Consider the following 20,165-nt stretch of genomic DNA (forward strand, 5'->3'; position numbering starts at 1 on the left):
CCACATTCATTCCTCCTCCGTTTGGAATTTTCATTTAAATCTATACATATACACAACACAAATTTGTTTATTCAAATTCACTTTGCAATATATGCAAATTTTACTTGCACAAGAAGAACACTGTTACTAGGTAATTCAAGATCAAATGACGCACAATGCCATTGCGTTGAATTCGACACTGTTCTCTTCAGCCAAAAGGATGTCGACAAATTGTTTGCAGTGGAACATTGTTGTGGCGAAAAAATTGTCGCCCGCGACTGGTCCCAAATATTCAGGACCACTTTTGCGACCGTCTAATATTTTGAAAATATGCACAACATATATTGGGGTTTCTTTTTCCTTTAAAAATAAAACGCAAACATATACATACCCAAACGATAAAGCCTTTTGCCCACTTCGACGTAGCACACAAAGTGCAACGGAACGTTGGCGTCAGATTCGACTGGCTGCCAAAAAATATTACAAAATGAAAATCAATCATTGGAGGGAAACAAGAGAAAGGAGCAAATGAAATACCTCACTGTCACCTGAGTTTCCGTATACTTGGCACAATTGATTAAACATCTGTAAAATGAAATAAATGTCCATGCAGAGAAAATGAAAAGTAAAAAGTGCACAATACCCGGTCTTTAGATAAGTATCGCCCTCTTTCATCCGGTGTAAAGTATCGAGAATTTTTCAAGAAATTATGCATCCAGCTAGTTTTCGTAGCTTCAAGAGATGAAAATTATATTGTACAATTTACTATCAGTTGAAGTTGAAGTGAACAAACAACACGAAATACAGACAATTTCCCCCGTTTGAAAAAATTCAAATTTACCCAACGTTTCATCTTTGATAACGTTGCTCAGAGCGTGCATTATAGCTACAGGACCGCATGAATTTTTCACCTTCTGCTTGATGAATACAACTTGTTTGAGAATTTCATCTTCCGGCGAGTCACTTCGACCATTTCGTTCAACCTATTCGAAAAGTTGCATATCAAGTGCACAAAACTTGGGTTTCAATTATCATTACCGCGGTAGTTTGCATCGGATAAAGGAGAAAAATCGCCACCGCTTTGCCTGGCAAATATTGTTCACTTTCGACGTCCAGTGAAAATATGTCGGCACATTTCCAACGTTCACATTCGGTCAAATCGCTCACAAATGATGCAATAATCTAAAATAGTCAGATTGCATGATTTCAATGTCAAAATGAGAACTATCGTACGTCTGGGTTGGATTCAAATGGAGGACAGGTAACTTCGTCATCCATTAGCGCCATTCCGTTCAGCAACGAGAGAGAACTGAGAAAGAAAAATTCACTCGACTTGACAACGCACCACAGCTACCGTGTTTGAGATTATCAAGAAGAAACACTTGTTCCATTTTCAAGCAAAATATTATCGAATTAGTTTGAATAAATTTAAATTAATTTCAGCCAAAAAATGAAAATTTCTAACTTTCTTTGTTGTTTCCACTTCTGATTATAAAATATAAAAACATCATACTGTGCATAACAAATAAATGATCGTTTTGACACAGACGATAGATAAATTTAACTAAATTATCACATATAAATAAAGTCCATGGAAATTCATCTAATTTTTTAACCGCCCAAACTCGCTCTCTTTCTCTCTCTCTCTTAATCACAAATTATTATTTATCAAAACAATTCTACATGAATATTTTAACAACTTTGAAAAAAATTAAAAAAAAAACTTTTTCAAAATAATTTTCAATTTTTTCAATTCAAATTCAATGCAACTTTTTCAATTCGCTATATTCTTTTTTTCTAAAAATACTAATTTTACAAAAAAATAAATTAATTTAAAATTTATTTAAAGTTGACATTAAGTTTTTTTTTCATTTTAAAACAACAAATAAAAAACTAAAAAATACACGAGTGACCTATTTAAATCAATTTCAAATTACGGTCGCATCCTGATGGCAGTGATATAAATAGTGAAAGTGCGCCAAAGTGGCGCATTCCGGTTTTCCGCAGCAGTGCCGAGTGGTGTTGGTGGTAAGTTGTTAATTTTTCTGTCGTTCATTTTCCAAATTCTCACAGTCGAAGGTTTTTTTTTTCATGCTAATTTAAAAATAAAATTTCAATTCAAATTTTTAAAGTTGATTCTTTTTCCCCCATTTGTTTTTTTTTCTCTTCACACTGGCATGGATAGAGTAAAAATTCATTTTCTTTTTAAAAAAAGAATTCTTATTTAAGTTTTCGTCACGGTCAAAAAGAAAAATATGAATAAATACGTCTAATATATTATTATTATTATTATTATTATTAAACATGCCTGTACAAAAGAAAAAGAAAAAATACTGCAAAATGGGAAGACGACTAGCGTGTGAATTTGATTTCTTTTTCAGTGTCTTCGTTTCAATAATGCGTCTCTTGGCCACTGGTGGGTTGTTCTTTTTGATCAGCAACCGAAATGCAAATTTGGACGCCACCAACGACAAGATGTGATAACAATAATAAATAAATGATGATAGCCGATATATATGTATATATATATATATCACAGTGGTTGTTGTTAGCAGCATATTTCTCTCTCAGCTTGAGAAAAGGGAAATTTTCAAAGCAAATAAAGACAAAGAAAAAAAGAAAAAAGATCATGCGTCATCGTTTTGGTTCAACTTTTCCGATTCGTGCTGTTTCTGGGCAGCGTTTCTGGACCGTCTGGACCCGTTGAAAAGACGCTTGGACGACAAGCGTGGTATGTAACAATTTCTTTGAGAATGGTCAGCCACGGCCGGACAGCTCACCTTTCTCGACGATCCGTTGGGCAACAGTTCCACGCCGGCCGCGCTGGCCAGACGGGCGGCCACTGGATCTCGAAGCAGACGGCTTTCACCGATCTGCGCCACTTTGGCCGCCATCCTGCTTCTGCTACCCACCGTCGTCGACACTTTGCCAATGTCGTTCATGAAATTTTTCAAACGACGATTCATCACTTCCCTCATTGTTTTCGGCGCCTGCTGCTGCTGCTGTACTGTTGGTTGCTGTTGCTGTTGATTGTTTATCGCCGGATCGGTGTAAGCTTTTTTGGAAACGTTGACAGTGGCGCTAGTGGACGGTTGTGGTTCCAAATTCATTTTCTGGTCCATCGGTCCACCCTGGATTTTTCCTGTCGCGCTTGAAGTCGTCAATTCAGCAACCGGACCGTCGTTTCGCAACGACAGAGGGCGCTGCTGCTGCTTCGTTCTCGACGCGACGCTTTCGCCGAAACCTCGTTGAATGCAAAACGCTTCCAGTTCGCGACGGTGCTTGGCCACCGTGTCGGCAATCAAACGATCCATCTCTTTTTTCTGTCTGGAAAAAATGCAAATTTTTGAAAAAAAGAATTGAATTTTCCATTCGTTCTACCTGGACAGAAGTTGTTTCAAGGCGTTGGTTGTTTGCAGCATTTGCCTTTCCAATTCTATTTTTTCCTACAAAATGAAATGAAGCACCAGTGAAAAAAAATTTGAATACACACACCGAAATTTGAATAACACTGTTGCCTACTTGTTGTTGTTGACCTCTAGCGACACCGGACGACTCTTTTAAAGCCGGATTGGTGGTGTTGGGGGCCGCTGTGTCGACGAGCTTGGCGGCAACCGGTGGCTCGGACCGTGCAGTAGTAGTTCTCCCACCAGCAGCAGCAGCAGCAACAACAACAATCGGAGCAGAAGCAGAAGATGACGACGTTTGTTCTACTGTAGCAGCAACAGTGTTGGCGTTGTTGCTGTTGTTGGCACCGCCGCCCCCGCTGCCGTTCGACGGCTCTCGCTTCAAGTCGATGAGCTTGCAGAGTTCCTTGGCCAGTTGACCAATGTCCGCGACCGGCGGTCTCACTTCGTCCGCGCTGCGGTGAATCGCGGTGGGCACGGACTTGGCGTTGCGCAGTTGCTCTTCGGTAGCGCCGGCCGCCGACTGAATTCCAGCGGTGACCACTGTCCGGTTGTCCGTTTTGGCGACGAGATCGGTCGACAAGGTCGGCAGCGAGCGTTCCTGCTTCAGGTGGGCGTTGCCTTGCGCCGCCGTCACGTCCTCTTTTTCGGCAACTGTTTTCGACAGCTCGCTGGCAGCCACACCCGCCGCCGCTGCCGCCATCGTTGCCACCTCGACTGGCTGGGCTTTGTCCTTCGGCACTGCGCTCGCCGACCCGTCTTGCTCTTTGACTGGCTCGCCGACGCCCGCCGCCAACTCGACGGTCGCCCTTGGCTGCAAACAAGCCTCGCCGCTTTCGACTTGCCGTTTGTTCGTCGACAGCTGGTCATTGTCCACTTGTGAATGACCATCGTCCGCCGGTTCCGAAGTGATTTTCGACGACGTTCCACATGCGGAAGTCGAACTGCTGCAACAAGTGGCGGCGGCAGCAGTTTCGTTCGACTTGGCACCGGCCGGCGGGTTCTGTTTGGTCGACTCAGTTTCGACCACGTTGTCGACTAATAACTTGCTCTTCTGAAACGGAAAACAGTGAAAAAAGAGAACACAAAACAACCTCGCCCCTCCCCCTTCTCGGTGGTAAATTGGAACCTGAGTTCTGGATGACTGTCGAGATAAATTGGCGCCAGTGATCGTCGACGAGCAGCGCATCGCTTCGGGGAAGTCGGGCAAACTGACGCTGAGCGGAAACGTCGGCGGATACGAGTCGGTCACTTCGGCAGTGCTTGGATTGGAATGGGAAGCGCCGGCCGCGCCGGCGATCACTTTCAAAGCCAGTGTGTTGCTAAGCGACTGCTTCTTCTTCATCTCGGGCTTCTTGAACATGCCGTAAGATACTTGCTTGAAAATGAACAGCATATTTTGCATTAATGGCAAAGGAAAATTTTGTTCACTTTGGCAACCAACTTCTTTTTCACTTGTCGACGAACTGTTCACTGACGAACCGGCACGCGTCGCCGACGGACTACGGTCGTTGTCACTCAACACCAAGCCGGACAAACTTTCCGGATCCCCTTTCAACACTTCAACCACCTTTTCCAACTGACCACTGCATATGGTGGCCTGCTTTTCGTTGATATACGACTTTCCCACCTGCAATTTCAACAATATGCACAACTGTATTGTATTGTATTGTTGTGAAATTTCATACAAATGCTTCGGCAATATATTGAGGATTGTCTCCGACTGGGGCGAACTGAAATTTTATGCTTTTGTTTTGCGTATCCAACTGGCAGCTGATCACCTGAACCAATACAACATTATCATCACAAAGAGAGAGAGAGAACAAACACAATATCCCACACGTACAGGCTGCGCTTCTTCGTGCGTCACGTTCAATACTTTCAAAGTTAACCCGTCTTTTTTGTGTCGTTGCGACTTTTTCTTCGTCAGTTCATCGACCACTTCTTGCAACCCGCCAGATTTTGAATCACTGCTGGCACTAATCATCAAAGCAAAAAAGATATTATCATCACCAGGGTAAGTAAATTTTTCTTTTATTTTAATATAATAATACTTCGATTCTGCTGTTTTCAATGTTTCCATTGTTTGTGGTTCTGCTGTAGTTGTTTTTCCACTTGTTGTTGCTGTTGATTCGTGATTCGTGTTAGGTGCAAGTTCAGCTTTTGTTTCCGTAGCATTTGTAGCACTAGTCTGAAAGACAAAAGTGTTCGTTCGTAAACTTTTCATTATAATGAGAACATGTACAGATGTAGTAGGCTCGTTAATAGCTACTGTCGGTTGTACGGGCGGTTTAATATCTTCGTCAGCTCTTTCCATCGTTTTAGCACTTTCGTAACCCTGTAATAGTAGTAGTAGTAGTCAATGAATACATGTCACAATTTGAAAAAGAAATTTAATGAGTGAGCTATGACTATATACCGATTCACAACTCTGCTTTTCCGCTTGTGGTTTAACAACAGTCACTGCTTCCTGTAAAATCAAAAACGTATATTAACTCTTTTTTCTTACATACATTTGCATTTTTAACAAATCAGCTATACCAATATTGGTGGTGGTGGTGGTGGTGGTAAATTTTTAACTTGTTCGGTGCGTTCTCGTTGTTGTAGTTTCTTCAAAAAAAAATTCAACAAAAATCATTGAATAAGTTAGAGTTCAGCGTTTGATTAATGCGTTTTACTTGTTCGTCGTCATTTTTTGGATGGTCAATTTTCTTTTCTTCTGCATTACTTTTATGTTCTTCTACAGTACTAGTCTGTGATAACAAATTAATTAATTAATGCAAGATAACACATCAGTTGCAAAATAACAAACAACACAGTATGAAATAAAAACAAACGAAACTAACCACCATGCAAGAGCTTTGCTGTTCGACCTTTCCGTTATCTTCCACTTTTGGCTTCGTCAATTCCTCTTGCACTTTAGGCTCTTCGGTCTGCTTCTGCTGCTGCTCTTGAGCTTTGATTCGTTCTTTCTCTTTTTGATACAATTCGCGTGCTTTGGTTATTTGGACAATTTTATCTTGCAGCAGTTTCCCAATTGTCCGTGCATCTTCTTCAATAACTAGGTGACATTTGACCTGAAATTTTCCTCGAATAAAATTACCTTCGTAAAATCGAATAATTTCAACAGTTCAACCATATCCTTGACCACGTCTTCAGTTTTATCCATTTGCAAATTGAATGGAAATTGTATGGCTTCATTTTCTTTCTGCTTGTACTCTTTGCGTTTTTTCGCGTCCAAAACACGAAGCAAAAGTTGAATCTTCAAATAAATCAAACAATTTCTTAAACAAATTTCCGGAAAAAATGTTCCAACAGTTGCAATACTTCGTTGTTTGTGGTGGAGATGACAGCGTCACGGTCTTTGATTTCAATGCGCAGACCGATCAATTCTTCAGGCATGAAAAAGTTGTGAATCAACAAATCTCTGGCTGTGTATCTGCAAGCAGTATACAAACAAATTATTGAAGCATTTTTGCTGAAATGCAAACACAATCGTCAAATAAACAGACCGTTCTTCGGGGCGTAGTCGGGTGCAACGATCGATAATTTCTCTCATATCAGGACTGTCGGTTGGTATTTTTTCAAAGCACTGCGGCTTCTGGCCCTGAAAAATGAACAAAACCAGCTCAGCTCAACTCAGCTCAGATCATCAATACAGATCTCCTTCAACGCATACTTGAATAACTTTTTTGTATATGTGAGCCGGAAATTGACATTCTGAATACGGATATTCGCCGGTGATCATCTCCAGCATGCACATACCGAACGCGTACACGTCCACGCTCTCATCGTAATTTTCTTCGTACATTTCTGGCGCCATGAACTCAGGCGTGCCTGAGAGTAGAAAAATATAGCAAGACACTGGTGAGCCGACGTCCAGTCGATTGGCTCGCCGAGCGCGCACCTATCACGCTCTTTGGACACGATTTATCCTTGAGTGTGGCCAAGCCCAAGTCACCAATTTTCACCGAACCCGTGGTACCAGTGATGAAGATGTTGTCGCACTTCAAATCCCGATGAATTACTGGTGGATCTCTGGAATGGAGGAACGCGAGCCCTTTCAAAATTTGTCGGCACCACGACTTTAACACTTTGACGTTGATTTTTTTGAATCGCTTGATATACCTTGAATATAACTTAATCATATTATGCAATCAAGCAAACAGTCATTCAATCCAATATTTACAATTTCAATGTGCCAGATGTCATCAGTTCTGTAACAAGAACTATGCATTTTCTTTTACCGGCATTGATTTCCCAGAAGTCGTAAAAGCGAACAATATTCGGGTGTGTTAACGTTTTCAGCATCTTCGCCTCTTCGCGGAATCGCTGCCGCTCGGCTTTGCTCAGCTTGGTCTCCTTAATCAAGTTCTGTTTAACGTTCAGCAATACTTACGACAAGCTTGACTGCTTTCCAGATAGAACAACTAACTAGCAATCCATTTCGTCAGAAGTGAAGCCTTTTCGTTGATAAAAAAAATTCTCCGACTGTGAAAAAAAATACTTACAGTATATGACAATCAGGTTACTTAACGAAAGAGGGAAAAGTCTTCAGTCTCATACCATGTTTGCATAGTTCAGCATTTTTAACAGCATAATACATGCACTGCTTTATTACTTGATCGCACTGGTGATACTTCTATCACAAAAAGCTAACGACTAAGAACTCACTTTCAGAAAAATAGGCAAAACGAAATCTGAGTGAATTAATCGATCCACTTGCCTTAATCAACGAAGACGCAAAAGTGAATAGAAACTTACCAACAAAAATATCGACGAGAAAACTAATTTAAGAAAATAAAAGAACTACCAGCACAACTGACTACAACCACTGAAGAGAAGATATATCAGGGGGACATTGTGTTTCAACTTTAAGCTTCAAGAAAAACGAATTAAGATGACAAACTGGAATGAACTGTACTGCTACTTTATGAGTTCTCGATTAGCTTGAAAAGCTCAAAAAAACATACTGTTGCTTTGTTTCTTCGATTCATCTAGAGGATCGATTTAAAAAAAAATTCATGCAAAAGCAGCAGATTACAGTCACTATTGCTGGCAGCAATGTCATCATGAATGAGGAGAATGTGACTTGATGTACCGTTTTGCAATATAAAAAGTCTTTCTTCTTTTCAAACTTTTCACGTTAAAGATTTCCAAAAGCCATAGTCAAGAATTTACTGTAAACACAGTAGACCGACAGACTTGTTTTTGTTTGCTAAACGATAAGCACAGCTGCCCGCCACCGGCACATGTTTATTCAACGTTACGAAAGAGAGAGTTGCTAATTCAGTGCTAAACAAGAATCAACTATTGAAGAAAATGATAGTCCGTTCTAATCTTCTATTCTGACAATTGTTTTCTCATGCATATTATAGTAGGTAGGTTAAAGAATATTAAACAGGAACAAATGCGGCAATGTTCTCATGACCACTGCGCGTTTCTGTCGTCAACAAATGTCATTCCCCTCTGCGCACAGGTTGACTATACACAATTTATGGAAACGTCAGAATTCCATTCACTTCTAGAGATGACTGATTGTCTATCATTTCGACGGATTAGAAAACTTTGAAAATTGTTTCACAGAGTAGATAGATAAAAAGTTGTTAACGTAACTTGTGTTGATATATTTCTACACGACGTTCGTCGGTGATTACTGTTCTTTCGAAGTGAAACATCAATTTCAATAGATAAATATAATAAGAAACATGTTGAGCATGTGCATATCGTCACAATCCAATTGGAATAATAGATAGAACTGATGATAAAAGTTGGACAAAATTAAGATGAACACAATCGCTAAATTTTTTTTACCTGCAACTCGCACCAAGCAACAGAAACACCGCTTTCTGTATCCAAACCACGAAAGACAGTCTTGAAAGAGCCACGTCCAATTTCCTCTTCGAATTTCAAAAATCGACCATCAACAGACTGGTCAATTGCCTTGTCCTCGAGCAATTCCGATTCTTCTTCTTTGGAAAGTTCAGTCTCGGCCACATCTTCACCTTCGTCAGAAAAATGGCTAATGTCCAACAATTCAGACGAACCCGATAAAGAATGATAGCGCCTGCTTGCATCGAACTGAGGAGAATCTGATGATTTTTCGCCAGACGCTTGGCGGATACGTTGATTGCGCTGCCATACCCGACGTCTTTGTAATATTTTTTTACCCCAGTCCGCTTCTAGCAGTCTCAGTCGGCTTTTCTCTTCGGCGCCGAAAAAATCTTCACTAATTATAGCCGGAGTCTCCATCTCTTTCAAAGCAAACTTTCGTTGCCTTCGTTCCAGGCGGCATGGCAGTGCCGGAGAACTGTCTCCTGTTTTCGTTTCAACCGTATTAGCCGAATCATTGGACGGACAACAGGCTCTTGTACATGCTGGCTCCATTTCACCCGTTCCAGCTGACGACGAAGATGCCCGTGTACCGTCATTAGATGACTTCTTGTCCTCTTTCGGCGCTTCATCTGGGGGCTTTTTTCCACTAGAACCGTCGTTCACTTGCATAACTGATAAGCAGCAGTATGCGAGCAATATTGACGGCCTAGAATTTCCAACAACGGTAACCCAGCGAAGAATTGGTGAACAATTCGACGGTGAAGTGAAACCGCAAGACGACCACAGACACGTCTAAGCTAAGAAAGGAGCACCGCTAATATTGGATACGTTACTATTCGCACCGCGGGTTGCCCTTCGGCGACAATTTCCTCGAAGAACAAGCTACAATTACAACGTAAAGCTTGAATATTACCTATTGATGCGAAATCGATCCACGTTCACGCGTAGCGCGGCGTAAATAAAAGTAAAAAAAACTTCAATGAAAATGCTCGCAACGCTTCGATGATTTAGCAACCGTCCAGGTCGACAGCAGAGGGCCGTCACCGGCCAGCTACAACGACCGCCTGATGTGTAGAAACGGAAACGACCGTATGACGTAAATGATTTTCAAGTAACTTTGACATACTGTGTATTGATCGACCTGTGTCATTGCGGAGGTGCGACGGTGTTGCCCACGGCGCGGAAAAATCGAACATTCAAAAAGATGGAAAACAATGATGGCGTTATTGTTGACTGTTATTTTTCTTCGTTGTGATTATCATCGTTCTATTATTCATAATATGAGAGAACAATCCTGGAGATCAATGAGTGCTGTGACTAGCAGAAGAAACCTCTGCACATATGGCGAGCAACCGTTTGGATGATGCTTTGCTTGATATGAGCTGAAGCTGTTCACGCTTGTCAGTTGGATTGGCTTGGTGAATGGCTGCCACTGATCACAGCGCCGTCTGTGTTCTGCAATAAGTTCCATTTAGAGAAAAGAAACACATAAATGCCGTTGTTTATAGCGTAGGGTAGAAAACAATGTGGGTATTATAAAAAAAAGAACCATTTCTGTGATTTTAATCACCGTCTGACGGTTATAAGTGTAACGCGACACTTTTTTTTGGTTTTGTCATTCATGTCTACCACGCAAATACCACGCGAACAAACAGGAACATAGACAGCTATTACATTTCCGTTGAGATAGCGTAATTGATTTCTCAGGATGATGAGTCAGTCGTTGAGGCGAGAGCGTTATTCTGCTTTTTTTCTGTCTTAACATTTACCTGGCTCTCACACGCTTTTCGTAGGGCATGTGTTCAATGAGGTTGTCATTAATGATAATACATGTGCTGGTCAAAGTTATATCGAGGTCAGCTTTAGTGTTTTGGACAATAGATTAGCAGTAGGATAAAAGTGAGACAGACCTGTAAAGCACACCCATGTGAACAGATTTATTTGTTGAGCAATAATTTTTCCACTGATCAAATAATATCTACAATACGTGACGTTGTTTTACGAGTTTTCAATCAAAATTGAAAGGGGCTTTTATTTTCATTGTCTTGATCTGTGATGTATTTTTCCAATTAATATTGTCATCATTATTATCAGTACGTTCAGCTGTAATGTTTTTTTCAACACAAAGCAAAAATATAATTGTTGATAGTGATGATGTAAAATATTGGTGTTGTTGTTGTTGTTTTTTTGAAAAATGCTCTGCTTTATTTCGTCTAACGGGCACTGACGGATATTTTATTTGGGGTAGATGAGTCAGTTGTGACGAGTTAATGCGTAGTCATAGACTTTTCAGTGACTGCTTTGTAAACTATGTGTAGTTGTAGTGTATTGTTAATCGAGAACGTGGGAGCATTTTTCATGAATCACAAGGAACAATGAGAGTTTAAACTGTTCATAAATATGATTTAATATTGTTTGGAAATTCGGTGTTGCCCGATGCTGACTTTTGTAATGGGAAGAAAATGAAATTGGTTTGTTTATGCGTAAAAATACAAAAGAAGAGAAAGATTGCTGCTTGGTAGAGAAGATTCATTTACGCTGAAGTTCATTGTGAAGATAAAATATTTTCACAACACTTGAAATATGTTGGTGCAATGATGACAAATTGAAAACTTGAATAGTTTTCTAAATTTAAATTACAAGCCGAAAAAGCCAATTTCTGAAAGTAAAATGAAAAATCGGTTCGTTTCACCTGTGGGAAGGAAACGATATCAATCATAATGAAGAAAGCTGACAAAACCAGTGTTTTAACTTTCTAAATATGGCACTTGTATGAAATCATTTTCCTGCATTTACTAAAATTATTGACATTTTTTTCGTCCAGTAATTCTAGTTTCTTTAGTGTAGTTTTTTCTTACATGTCATAAACAATGCTACTGCTGCTACACTTGTGGAAGCGAACAATGCTTTCTTTATTGGTCGGTCGGTCGGAGGCGGTTTGAGGTTTAAATCGAAACGGAGCAACTTTATTTTTTCCTTAAAATTGTTTAAAATTTAAAATAATATTTTGTCACGGATCCAAAATATACGAATGATGGTCGATTGATTTGCTTATAAATTATTGTTATTTTTTGCTTTTCTATTCAAATAACTCTTGGCAAAATAGTTGATTTGAATTATCTATATCTCGACTCTTGGAAGAAGGAAATGTCACTTCTAAATATCAATTTTAATCGTTTATCAGTATTTCACTCAATTATTAATTGAAATGCAGATTGATTTCCAATACATATTTTCTTTTCTACGGTTTGCTCATCTTTTGGTTCTCTTAGTTGAGATTTTTTCAAAAAAAAACAAAACGATGTTGTAAATGTTGTGGTCTTTTCTCCCATTGGAAAAGCAGAAATGAATTATTATGATCAGCCAAAAAATAATACTGCTTTTATTGTGGAAATGTAGTTTGGTGTTGAACAATTTGTTTGTCGAATGTTAAGTTTTGGCACAGCGTGCAAAGCAGTCTGGCTAGCGAGTGGCATGCATGCAGCACGCATGTCTGTGAAGAGAATGTATGGAATAATATTATTATGCTCATCATTTCTCTGAAGACTTCTCCGTTTTCTGATTTTTGCAAAGTATTGCAGAAAGAAACTGGGTCAACAGCTGTTCACGTGACGCTTCTTTCGTTCACGTGATATGCACGCTTTTAGCAGTAGTTGTCTGGTGAAATTGTTCGAACATTTTTATACGGTTTTTGCGCCTCCTACATTTGTCCAAAACCGCTCGCAGAAGCGTTCGGCGGAAATGAAAATTGTCACCATCATCTCAACGTATATATCATTTATATATTGAAATGGCAATATTTTATTTAAATAGTTTATTTTGTAATTTAACATAAAGTTTGATGAATTTCCTTTTCAATATTGTACATTGTCATTTTGAACGAACATTGTTGCCCTTTGATTGATTGATCTAGTCGAAGGGAGAAGTTGAAAAATTTACCAGCACAGTTCAATCATGAATGTAAAATTACTGCCAGCCTGCTTTTTCAAATAAAGCAACATTTCTCTGCTGAATCAATTTCGATTAGCCAATTTTGACCGTCGTCGCGTCATTTGAACTGAACATTTTCCCCACAATTCCATACTATCACTGACATTGTCACTGTCACTGACCGGCATTTTATTATTCAAAATGAAATGAAGAGAAACAAAAGCAGAGTTCAATGTACTTTGCACATGTGTAACTCATGTTGGATCGTTTGATAATTGTTTTTTGTTTGTTTGTTTTCCAAATTTCATCACTCAATTATTGCTTAGCATTGGACAATCTTTATTAGTCAGATCGGTTGATTTTGATTTTAAGTGGTATTTTTGATTAGTTCATTTGAAAATCCCAAACTCTACCAGGATTTATTTTTCATTTATTTACTGTACATTTTAAATTTGATTTTCAAGTTGAAATTCAACGATTCATTGATTCAAAATCTTTGGTGTAGTATTCATAATTGAAAATCTTGTTTTTTTTCAAAATAATATATTGATCCTAAAGAATATAATAATCAATACTAAAATAATTATTTCTGCAAGCTGTATTCTTTTTTTTCTGTTGATTTCGAGTGATAATGTTTAACAATTGTTTCGAAGTTTTCAAACAAAATGATCAAATGCGATCATTTCATCGTTCATATTTCCATTAATTCTATTGTTCAATTGTATCCAGTTGAAAATATTTCTCGTATTTTTTTCGTTGAAATTCAAACTTACTGTTCTACAATTATTGTTTGAACTGCTTTGTTTGCCAACCAATCCACTTGTTTTGTGCACGTGAAATGCATGTGCTGTGTTCATTATTTCAAGTTTTCCATTTTTCCTGAAGCATGTTTAATTCTTGGTGCGATGAAGAAAATCGCAATTGGATAAGCTTATTCAGTGTGTGTTCAATTTTCATTAGTGAAATCATTAATGACAATATCGATTTGTTCAGTCGGGCTCTGAGAAGATGTATATTTTTCTTTTCTTTTTTCAAAGATTCCCATGCTCAAATAGAAAGCGACGAAATTGAGCTCAGCTTTAGTTGTTGTTTACGTCGTCGACTGTATATCGTCATTGCATATATGTATATAGTTCATTTATACTATAATGGTAGTTTTAATTAAAAATAAATGTTTACTGTTTATTAAGGCTTGATTTGAATTATCTTGACGTTGACAATAGAATTCATTTAATCAAAATACAATAAATGGTGAGCATGAATGGAAAGTAGCTGAAAAATATTTAAAAAACTAGCAAAAGAATATTATTCGAACAGTTTATTGTTAACATGGAAACAAACGTTGGAATTGATTAGATTCTTAATTTAGATTTCAAGCACGTTTTTCAGGCTGATGTTTATCTATAGACGGCGTTCAAGTAGGCTTTTGCTACTCATTTGAGGTGAAATCAATAATGCATTTGATCAATCTGCAGTTAACCGTCCAATCAATAGAAGCTCAAATTAGCGGATTAGTTACTGAAATAATTTTTTGCATCAAATTTCTAAGCTATTTGTAAATATAACTTGTTGTTGTTGTTGTTGAGTGGAGTTGGGAAATCGACACTTGTTGTCGTATTATATGTTGTAATTTTATAATTATTCAAATTTTATTTTCATATTAACAGTGATATCACTATGGGACAAATTTATTTTCCACAAGAAAATTATCAATTTCTTTTTGCAAAATAAACATCCTACTGCATTTTATTTCATTTATCAATACCATTTTGTATTTTAAATTCATCTTCGTATTTTATACTTTGATTTATCCATATTTTTTTTGCGAAGTTGCTTTTTTACAAATTATTAAATGGTACATGTTGTCGAAAATTTGTCACAGGTGATTGTTATATCAAGCAGTTTTTTATTCTTCTACAAAAATTATCTGACATGATCTTAATTTTGAGATTGATTTCTTTCTTTTTTGGAAGTTGTTGTTGTGGTGATGAGAAAGTGCAAGTTTGGCTGTATTATTTTCAATATTTATTTTGTTATTTGCTTGTTTAGAAATGCTTGAAAGTGAAATTTCTTCAAATAATTTGTTGAAATTCGTACGACGATTATTATGTATATTTTCTACTGATAAGAATGTCTGCCGTGCATGGCTGTGTTAGCTCTTTAATTTCAATTACTTCCTTCTTATTATTCACTATCATAGTCTATATAATCTTCCTTCTGGCAAATTTAATTGTGCCTAGATTTTGAAGAAAGTATTGCTAGGTTTTTTGCTGATGCTGGTGATTTCAGTTCTTCATTTTGATGTGATGATTCTTGAAATTGGGCTTTTGCAAGTTTTACTGGAAAATAGCAACAGCTGACACAATCGTTGACTCTATTTATTTATCAGAAAAACTTCAATTATCATTATTATTATTATCATTGTTGAATTTCTTTGAAAATGAAAAGAAATTTTTTTCTGAAATTAACAACAAGAAAATGAATTTCAATTCAATATAAAATGCACATTCAACGGAATGCAAATTAGCATTACGAGTTTTACAAATAATTTATTGAATTCATTACGTTGGACTGTTTCGATTATTATCTTTCTTTTTGTTGATGATGAATGCATATTTTGTTTTTTCATGCTTTGAAATTTCAAGCGGATTGAAATCATTGAAAGAAAAGCTATGAATATTTTTTTCAACTGCATTCAATTAGACAAACCATCTCAAAGCCAGATTCACTTGTGAATAATGAGCAATTCCGCGATGTGAAGATTGAATATGTGAAAGGGAGATTTGAAGTATAAAAATGCATTAACATTAAAATAGTGGATAAATTATCAATATTATGTGCAGTTCAGTTTAAGTTTCAACGACATTTTACGTGCTTTGCAATTTTTCATATTTTTTTTATTTTCATTTTTTCACGTTTTTATCAAAAATAATGAGGGTGTTGCCAAATTTATGTTTAATACTGTACCCTGCAGATTGCATGTGATGCAATAAAAAACAACAATAATTATAATAGAAAAATGAAGTTTGTCAAACACATTTCCTACCTGAATTGAATCTTCAACAGCAGCAGTAATGTAGCTATGTTCCGTATGATTAATCACTGTATTGTAGTATTTTTACAGATGAAACTGTTTAACGTGACAATGAGAAAGGGTGATTAATTAATTCGTGAACTGCATTTTGGAAATCATTAAAGTAAGATAGTATCCAAAAAATGATATCTTCATCAAAAGCACTTATCGATCACACCTGGATGTTATTCTTTTTAAAAGCAATCGGTGTGTCGTGAAAACGTCAGAAGGAATATGAGCCACAGTAAACAGGAGATTTTCTCCACATTTTTCTAAGCTGAGACTTTGAAAAACAACAAAATTAAAGAAAAAAAATATTCAAAGCTACTTTTCTTAAGCCGAAAAATGGAAATTCTCAACGCTGCCAGTGATTGTCAGTAGCTTTCTGCCGAAGCAGCTGTTTTCACCACCTGCTGCTTCTTGTTTCGTAAGCTTCATAAGCAACAATTTCAAGTTCTTTGTTTTTTTTCTCATATATTCATTTTATTTTAATAACTTCGTCTTTTCCACTATTTTTCACATATTTGATAAATTTTCCTTTCATCTTTTAAACTTTTTCACTTGTAACAAAAGAAACCCAATATAAAGTGAGGGAAGTCTTTTTTATACGATGCTGATTGTACAAAAAATTTTTCGCTTTGTTACGTAAACAATGCAAATAATGTTAATTGAAAAGATTTTAACCAATAATATTAATTACGATTATTTACATGTAATGATTTTGTCGATGCTTTTTCCATATTTAATAGCAACCTTTGTTGAGCAAATGAATTTTGATGTGGCGATAATCAGTTTGATGAAAAAAACAACTACAATATTATTTGTTTTTGAAATTTAGCCACAAAGTTGGAAACGAACAATCTGCAAGCTGTTTCACTTTTATGTGAAGGCATTTTTTTCACAGTTATTATTAAACATGCTCCACCTAATGCAAAAAACATTACGATTTAACTTCTTTATTTCAAATTGCTTTTTCAAAATAAATATAAACTAATTTGAGCTAGCATACAAAGTTTACACTTTATATTTTCCACCATTTTTAAAATATGATATTTGAACTTGATTGTATTTAATTTTATCGTAATGCGATGTAAATGTTATTTTTGAGATTAATTATTTATGTTTCTTTAACAGGTAAATGGCCAATAAATCAGAGAAATTTACAACAGCTATTTATAAGGTATTTGATTTTCAGAAATTTATAATTTCTTTTTTCTTTCTTACATTTTTACACTGAGCTTTATATTTTTCTGTAAAATGGTATTTCAGTATTTTTTTGTCCAGTCAATATTATTTTGAATGTTTTTAATTTTAGAATTCTCCACTTCATAAAGTTCTTCTTGAATTTCAAGAAGAGATTCCTGGATTTTCATTTGACGCTGATGTTATTACTTATGAAGATCTACATCCTCAGTTAAACCGTGAAATTAAATCTACTTCATCAGATGCTGGTCAAAATGCAGTTGGAAAATTGTCTGTTAAAAGTTTTTGGAAACATTCATTTACAAGCACGGTAAACTGTTTGCTTATCGAATTATATTTGATATTGAAATCAGTTATTTTTTAGGATTTGAAATTTATAGCTGATTTAATTCATCTTTCAAAACAATCTGGATTGTTAGAAGATGCTGATATGGCGTGTTTGAATGTAGTATTGGATGATTTTGGATGTGAAGTGAAGCAAGAGAAATTTTTCCATATTTTCAAGTTATTGTGTTTAGCTTTGATATTCAGGTTAATTTCTCAAAAAAATATTTTCAGGAAGAATTCATTTCTATTTATCACTGTATTCCTTGCTATACTTCTTTTATTGGACATGAACAGTTTATCTTTTGTAATTATCACCGTAATTTTTACAATATTGTCAGCAGCAACTTTGGCGATTCAAGTGATAGAATGGCGCCGAATGCAATACTGGAAGAAGTGCATCAACACGGCAAATTTATTTATATCTGCCAACAAGTCTCTGGATATGAAATTGAAGAATAGTGTAAAAGCTATTCGAGAATGGGAAATTGTCAACTTGAGATTTAATAAGTACGATGATGTTTTATTGCTTTCACGAGAAAGAAAAGTACAATTGCTTGTTTTCTTTAATTTTAGAAAATTTTCTCCAAATATGCTAGATTGTGATATGGGTTTTACTTGTTATAATCCGTTGCGAAAGTGCATATTGGAAACTTGCACTCTACTAACCGAAACTTTCAGCAGTATTTTGAAAAAATCTCTATTGGAGTATGCAATTGTTATAAGCTGTAGGTTAATTGCATGCAAATATATTCTGATTAATTTTCAGAGAGAATGAACAAGTTGAATTTAGCGAAGTTTTCAAACTTGCTCTGCGAAGCTTCACGTCAAATACAACACAAAATGAAGATATGACAAGTATGGGAAGTGTTGAAAATGGCGACATTCCTTTGCAATGTTTGAAAGTAAGTTGTATCATGACTTTTTGTAACATTTTATGGGAGAATCCAATAGTGAGAGCTTAATTTAAGTTAATTTTGTTTTGTTTCGTCAGTTTTTGAACGTCCATTGCTTTATGTGACACTAATGATAAATAATAGAGTAAAATGAAACGTATAAGGTTCAATATGAAATATTTTACTTATTTTTGTTTTTGTATTTTAATTTTTTTATGAATGCTGTGCAACGATGAAATTGATACGATCGAGAATTTTGCGCGTTGCAATTTTGCAATGTTGTACGCATTCTTGGAAATATCTGCAAGCGTTCGTTGGTGCGGCGGAGATGAGCTCGAAATTATCGAAGCGTTTGCATGGATGTGTTGATGCGGTGACGGCGTTGAATGACCATTTCGCGTCGTTTTGCAAACAGCCTTTGTCGGTGAAGAGCGAATCAACCAATTTAGATGGTCTGCTATTCAAGAACAGTTTGCGAACACTTTGCACACACGCATTCTGTTTGGCTGAGAGGTTTTCTTTTCTTCATTTTATTCATATCTCATCACAACTTTATTTTTTTTTCATTCTAAGATGTGCAGCTTTTGTTGAAAAGTTTGCCAACGATGAATCGTCTGTACAATTGGAACTGATGAAAGAGAAATTTGACGAATTTTCTGAAATTGTTCACGACGCATTGCAATGTATCGCAAGGTGCCTTGACAACGCTGCCGACGTGTTTCAAGAATGTCGATTGTCATCAAATGAATCTCCACTTTTAGGTGAAATTATAATATGTAATTATTGTTCATTTGAAATATTATCCATTTCAATTTGTAGATCCTTTTGTTTCTTTGGAATCTGAAAACTCTTCAACTGAAAACATGAAATTAATTTTACCGGAATTCGAAAATCGCATTGTTGATCAGGTTTGTTTTAGAGTTTTACTTTTTTGTTGTTATTTTAATATTTTTCGAATAAAATCTGCTCATAGATTATTATTCTTTTTTGTTTGCTTCATTGATGAGTGTGATTTGTAGTTTGCTGTAACAATTGAACCAAGCATTGATTGTTTCAGGTTTTTCAAGCTGATACTGGTGAAGAGAACTGTAATTTGTCTTCTGAATGTACAACTGCTGAACAGCAGAAATTTGATGATGACCAAGATCGAGCAAAGTTGCAGCGTCACTTGCTGGGTGAGTTGAAGGTGGTTTTGCAAGGCGTGGAAAAGAGATGGCGTGTACGAGAACAACGAGCTTTGGGTAGTAATTCAGCTGCTGCTGCAGCACGGGACGGCGGCAGCAGCAGCAGCAGCGGCAACTTGGGCAATGATGTCGAAAATGAGAAGAAATTAATTAATGAAACCACCAACAGTGGCAATTTGTGGACTACCCCTGCACGCAGCGAATTTGCAGCCCAGTTGGACAAATTGTTGAGCCATCACATTTCAGAAACGAAGCAGTAGAACAAAGCAAGAACAAAAAGAACTATCATATATTCTCAAGTAAAGTAAGCAAGTTTTTATTTTGTTTTCATTTT

The 20,165-nt window shown here is 36.6% G+C and overlaps 5 protein-coding genes across 5 annotated transcripts; 1 reads left to right on the top strand and 4 right to left on the bottom strand.

Moving 5' to 3' along the window:
* Positions 1 to 141: 141 nt before the first annotated feature.
* Positions 142 to 2,035, bottom strand: Tsp_06716 (ubiquitin carboxyl- hydrolase, family 1). The gene is made up of 8 exons (XM_003380510.1): positions 1,917 to 2,035; positions 1,213 to 1,288; positions 1,018 to 1,161; positions 821 to 962; positions 623 to 711; positions 517 to 564; positions 371 to 446; positions 142 to 293 (listed from the first exon to the last, which is right to left on the bottom strand). Exons 1-8 carry the CDS (start codon positions 2,033 to 2,035, stop codon positions 142 to 144), a joined length of 846 nt encoding a protein of 281 aa, XP_003380558.1.
* A 571-nt stretch (positions 2,036 to 2,606) lies between these two features.
* Tsp_06717 (putative kinase domain protein) lies at positions 2,607 to 8,383 on the bottom strand. The gene is made up of 18 exons (XM_003380511.1): positions 8,360 to 8,383; positions 7,953 to 8,028; positions 7,634 to 7,748; positions 7,252 to 7,514; positions 7,066 to 7,223; positions 6,899 to 6,993; positions 6,714 to 6,825; positions 6,490 to 6,648; positions 6,233 to 6,463; positions 6,065 to 6,139; positions 5,928 to 5,996; positions 5,806 to 5,856; positions 5,215 to 5,724; positions 5,075 to 5,119; positions 4,516 to 5,016; positions 3,475 to 4,440; positions 3,361 to 3,425; positions 2,607 to 3,306 (listed from the first exon to the last, which is right to left on the bottom strand). The coding sequence occupies exons 1-18, from the start codon at positions 8,381 to 8,383 to the stop codon at positions 2,607 to 2,609; spliced, it is 4,215 nt and encodes a 1,404-aa protein (XP_003380559.1).
* An 802-nt stretch (positions 8,384 to 9,185) lies between these two features.
* On the bottom strand, positions 9,186 to 9,890 carry Tsp_06718 (serine/threonine-protein kinase WNK4). Its single transcript, XM_003380512.1, has one exon. It carries the CDS (start codon positions 9,888 to 9,890, stop codon positions 9,186 to 9,188), a length of 705 nt encoding a protein of 234 aa, XP_003380560.1.
* A 128-nt stretch (positions 9,891 to 10,018) lies between these two features.
* Positions 10,019 to 10,417, bottom strand: Tsp_06719 (conserved hypothetical protein). The gene is made up of 3 exons (XM_003380513.1): positions 10,348 to 10,417; positions 10,135 to 10,285; positions 10,019 to 10,103 (listed from the first exon to the last, which is right to left on the bottom strand). The coding sequence occupies exons 1-3, from the start codon at positions 10,415 to 10,417 to the stop codon at positions 10,019 to 10,021; spliced, it is 306 nt and encodes a 101-aa protein (XP_003380561.1).
* Positions 10,418 to 17,362: 6,945 nt separating this feature from the next.
* Positions 17,363 to 20,091, top strand: Tsp_06720 (hypothetical protein). The gene is made up of 9 exons (XM_003380514.1): positions 17,363 to 17,404; positions 17,540 to 17,737; positions 17,792 to 17,931; positions 17,986 to 18,483; positions 18,521 to 18,656; positions 19,114 to 19,408; positions 19,467 to 19,555; positions 19,705 to 19,822; positions 20,078 to 20,091. Exons 1-9 carry the CDS (start codon positions 17,363 to 17,365, stop codon positions 20,089 to 20,091), a joined length of 1,530 nt encoding a protein of 509 aa, XP_003380562.1.
* Positions 20,092 to 20,165: the final 74 nt, after the last annotated feature.

The sequence above is a fragment of the Trichinella spiralis genome (assembly GCF_000181795.1).
Source record: "Trichinella spiralis strain ISS 195 chromosome Unknown Scfld2, whole genome shotgun sequence".
In the NCBI taxonomy this organism is placed as follows: domain Eukaryota; kingdom Metazoa; phylum Nematoda; class Enoplea; order Trichinellida; family Trichinellidae; genus Trichinella; species Trichinella spiralis.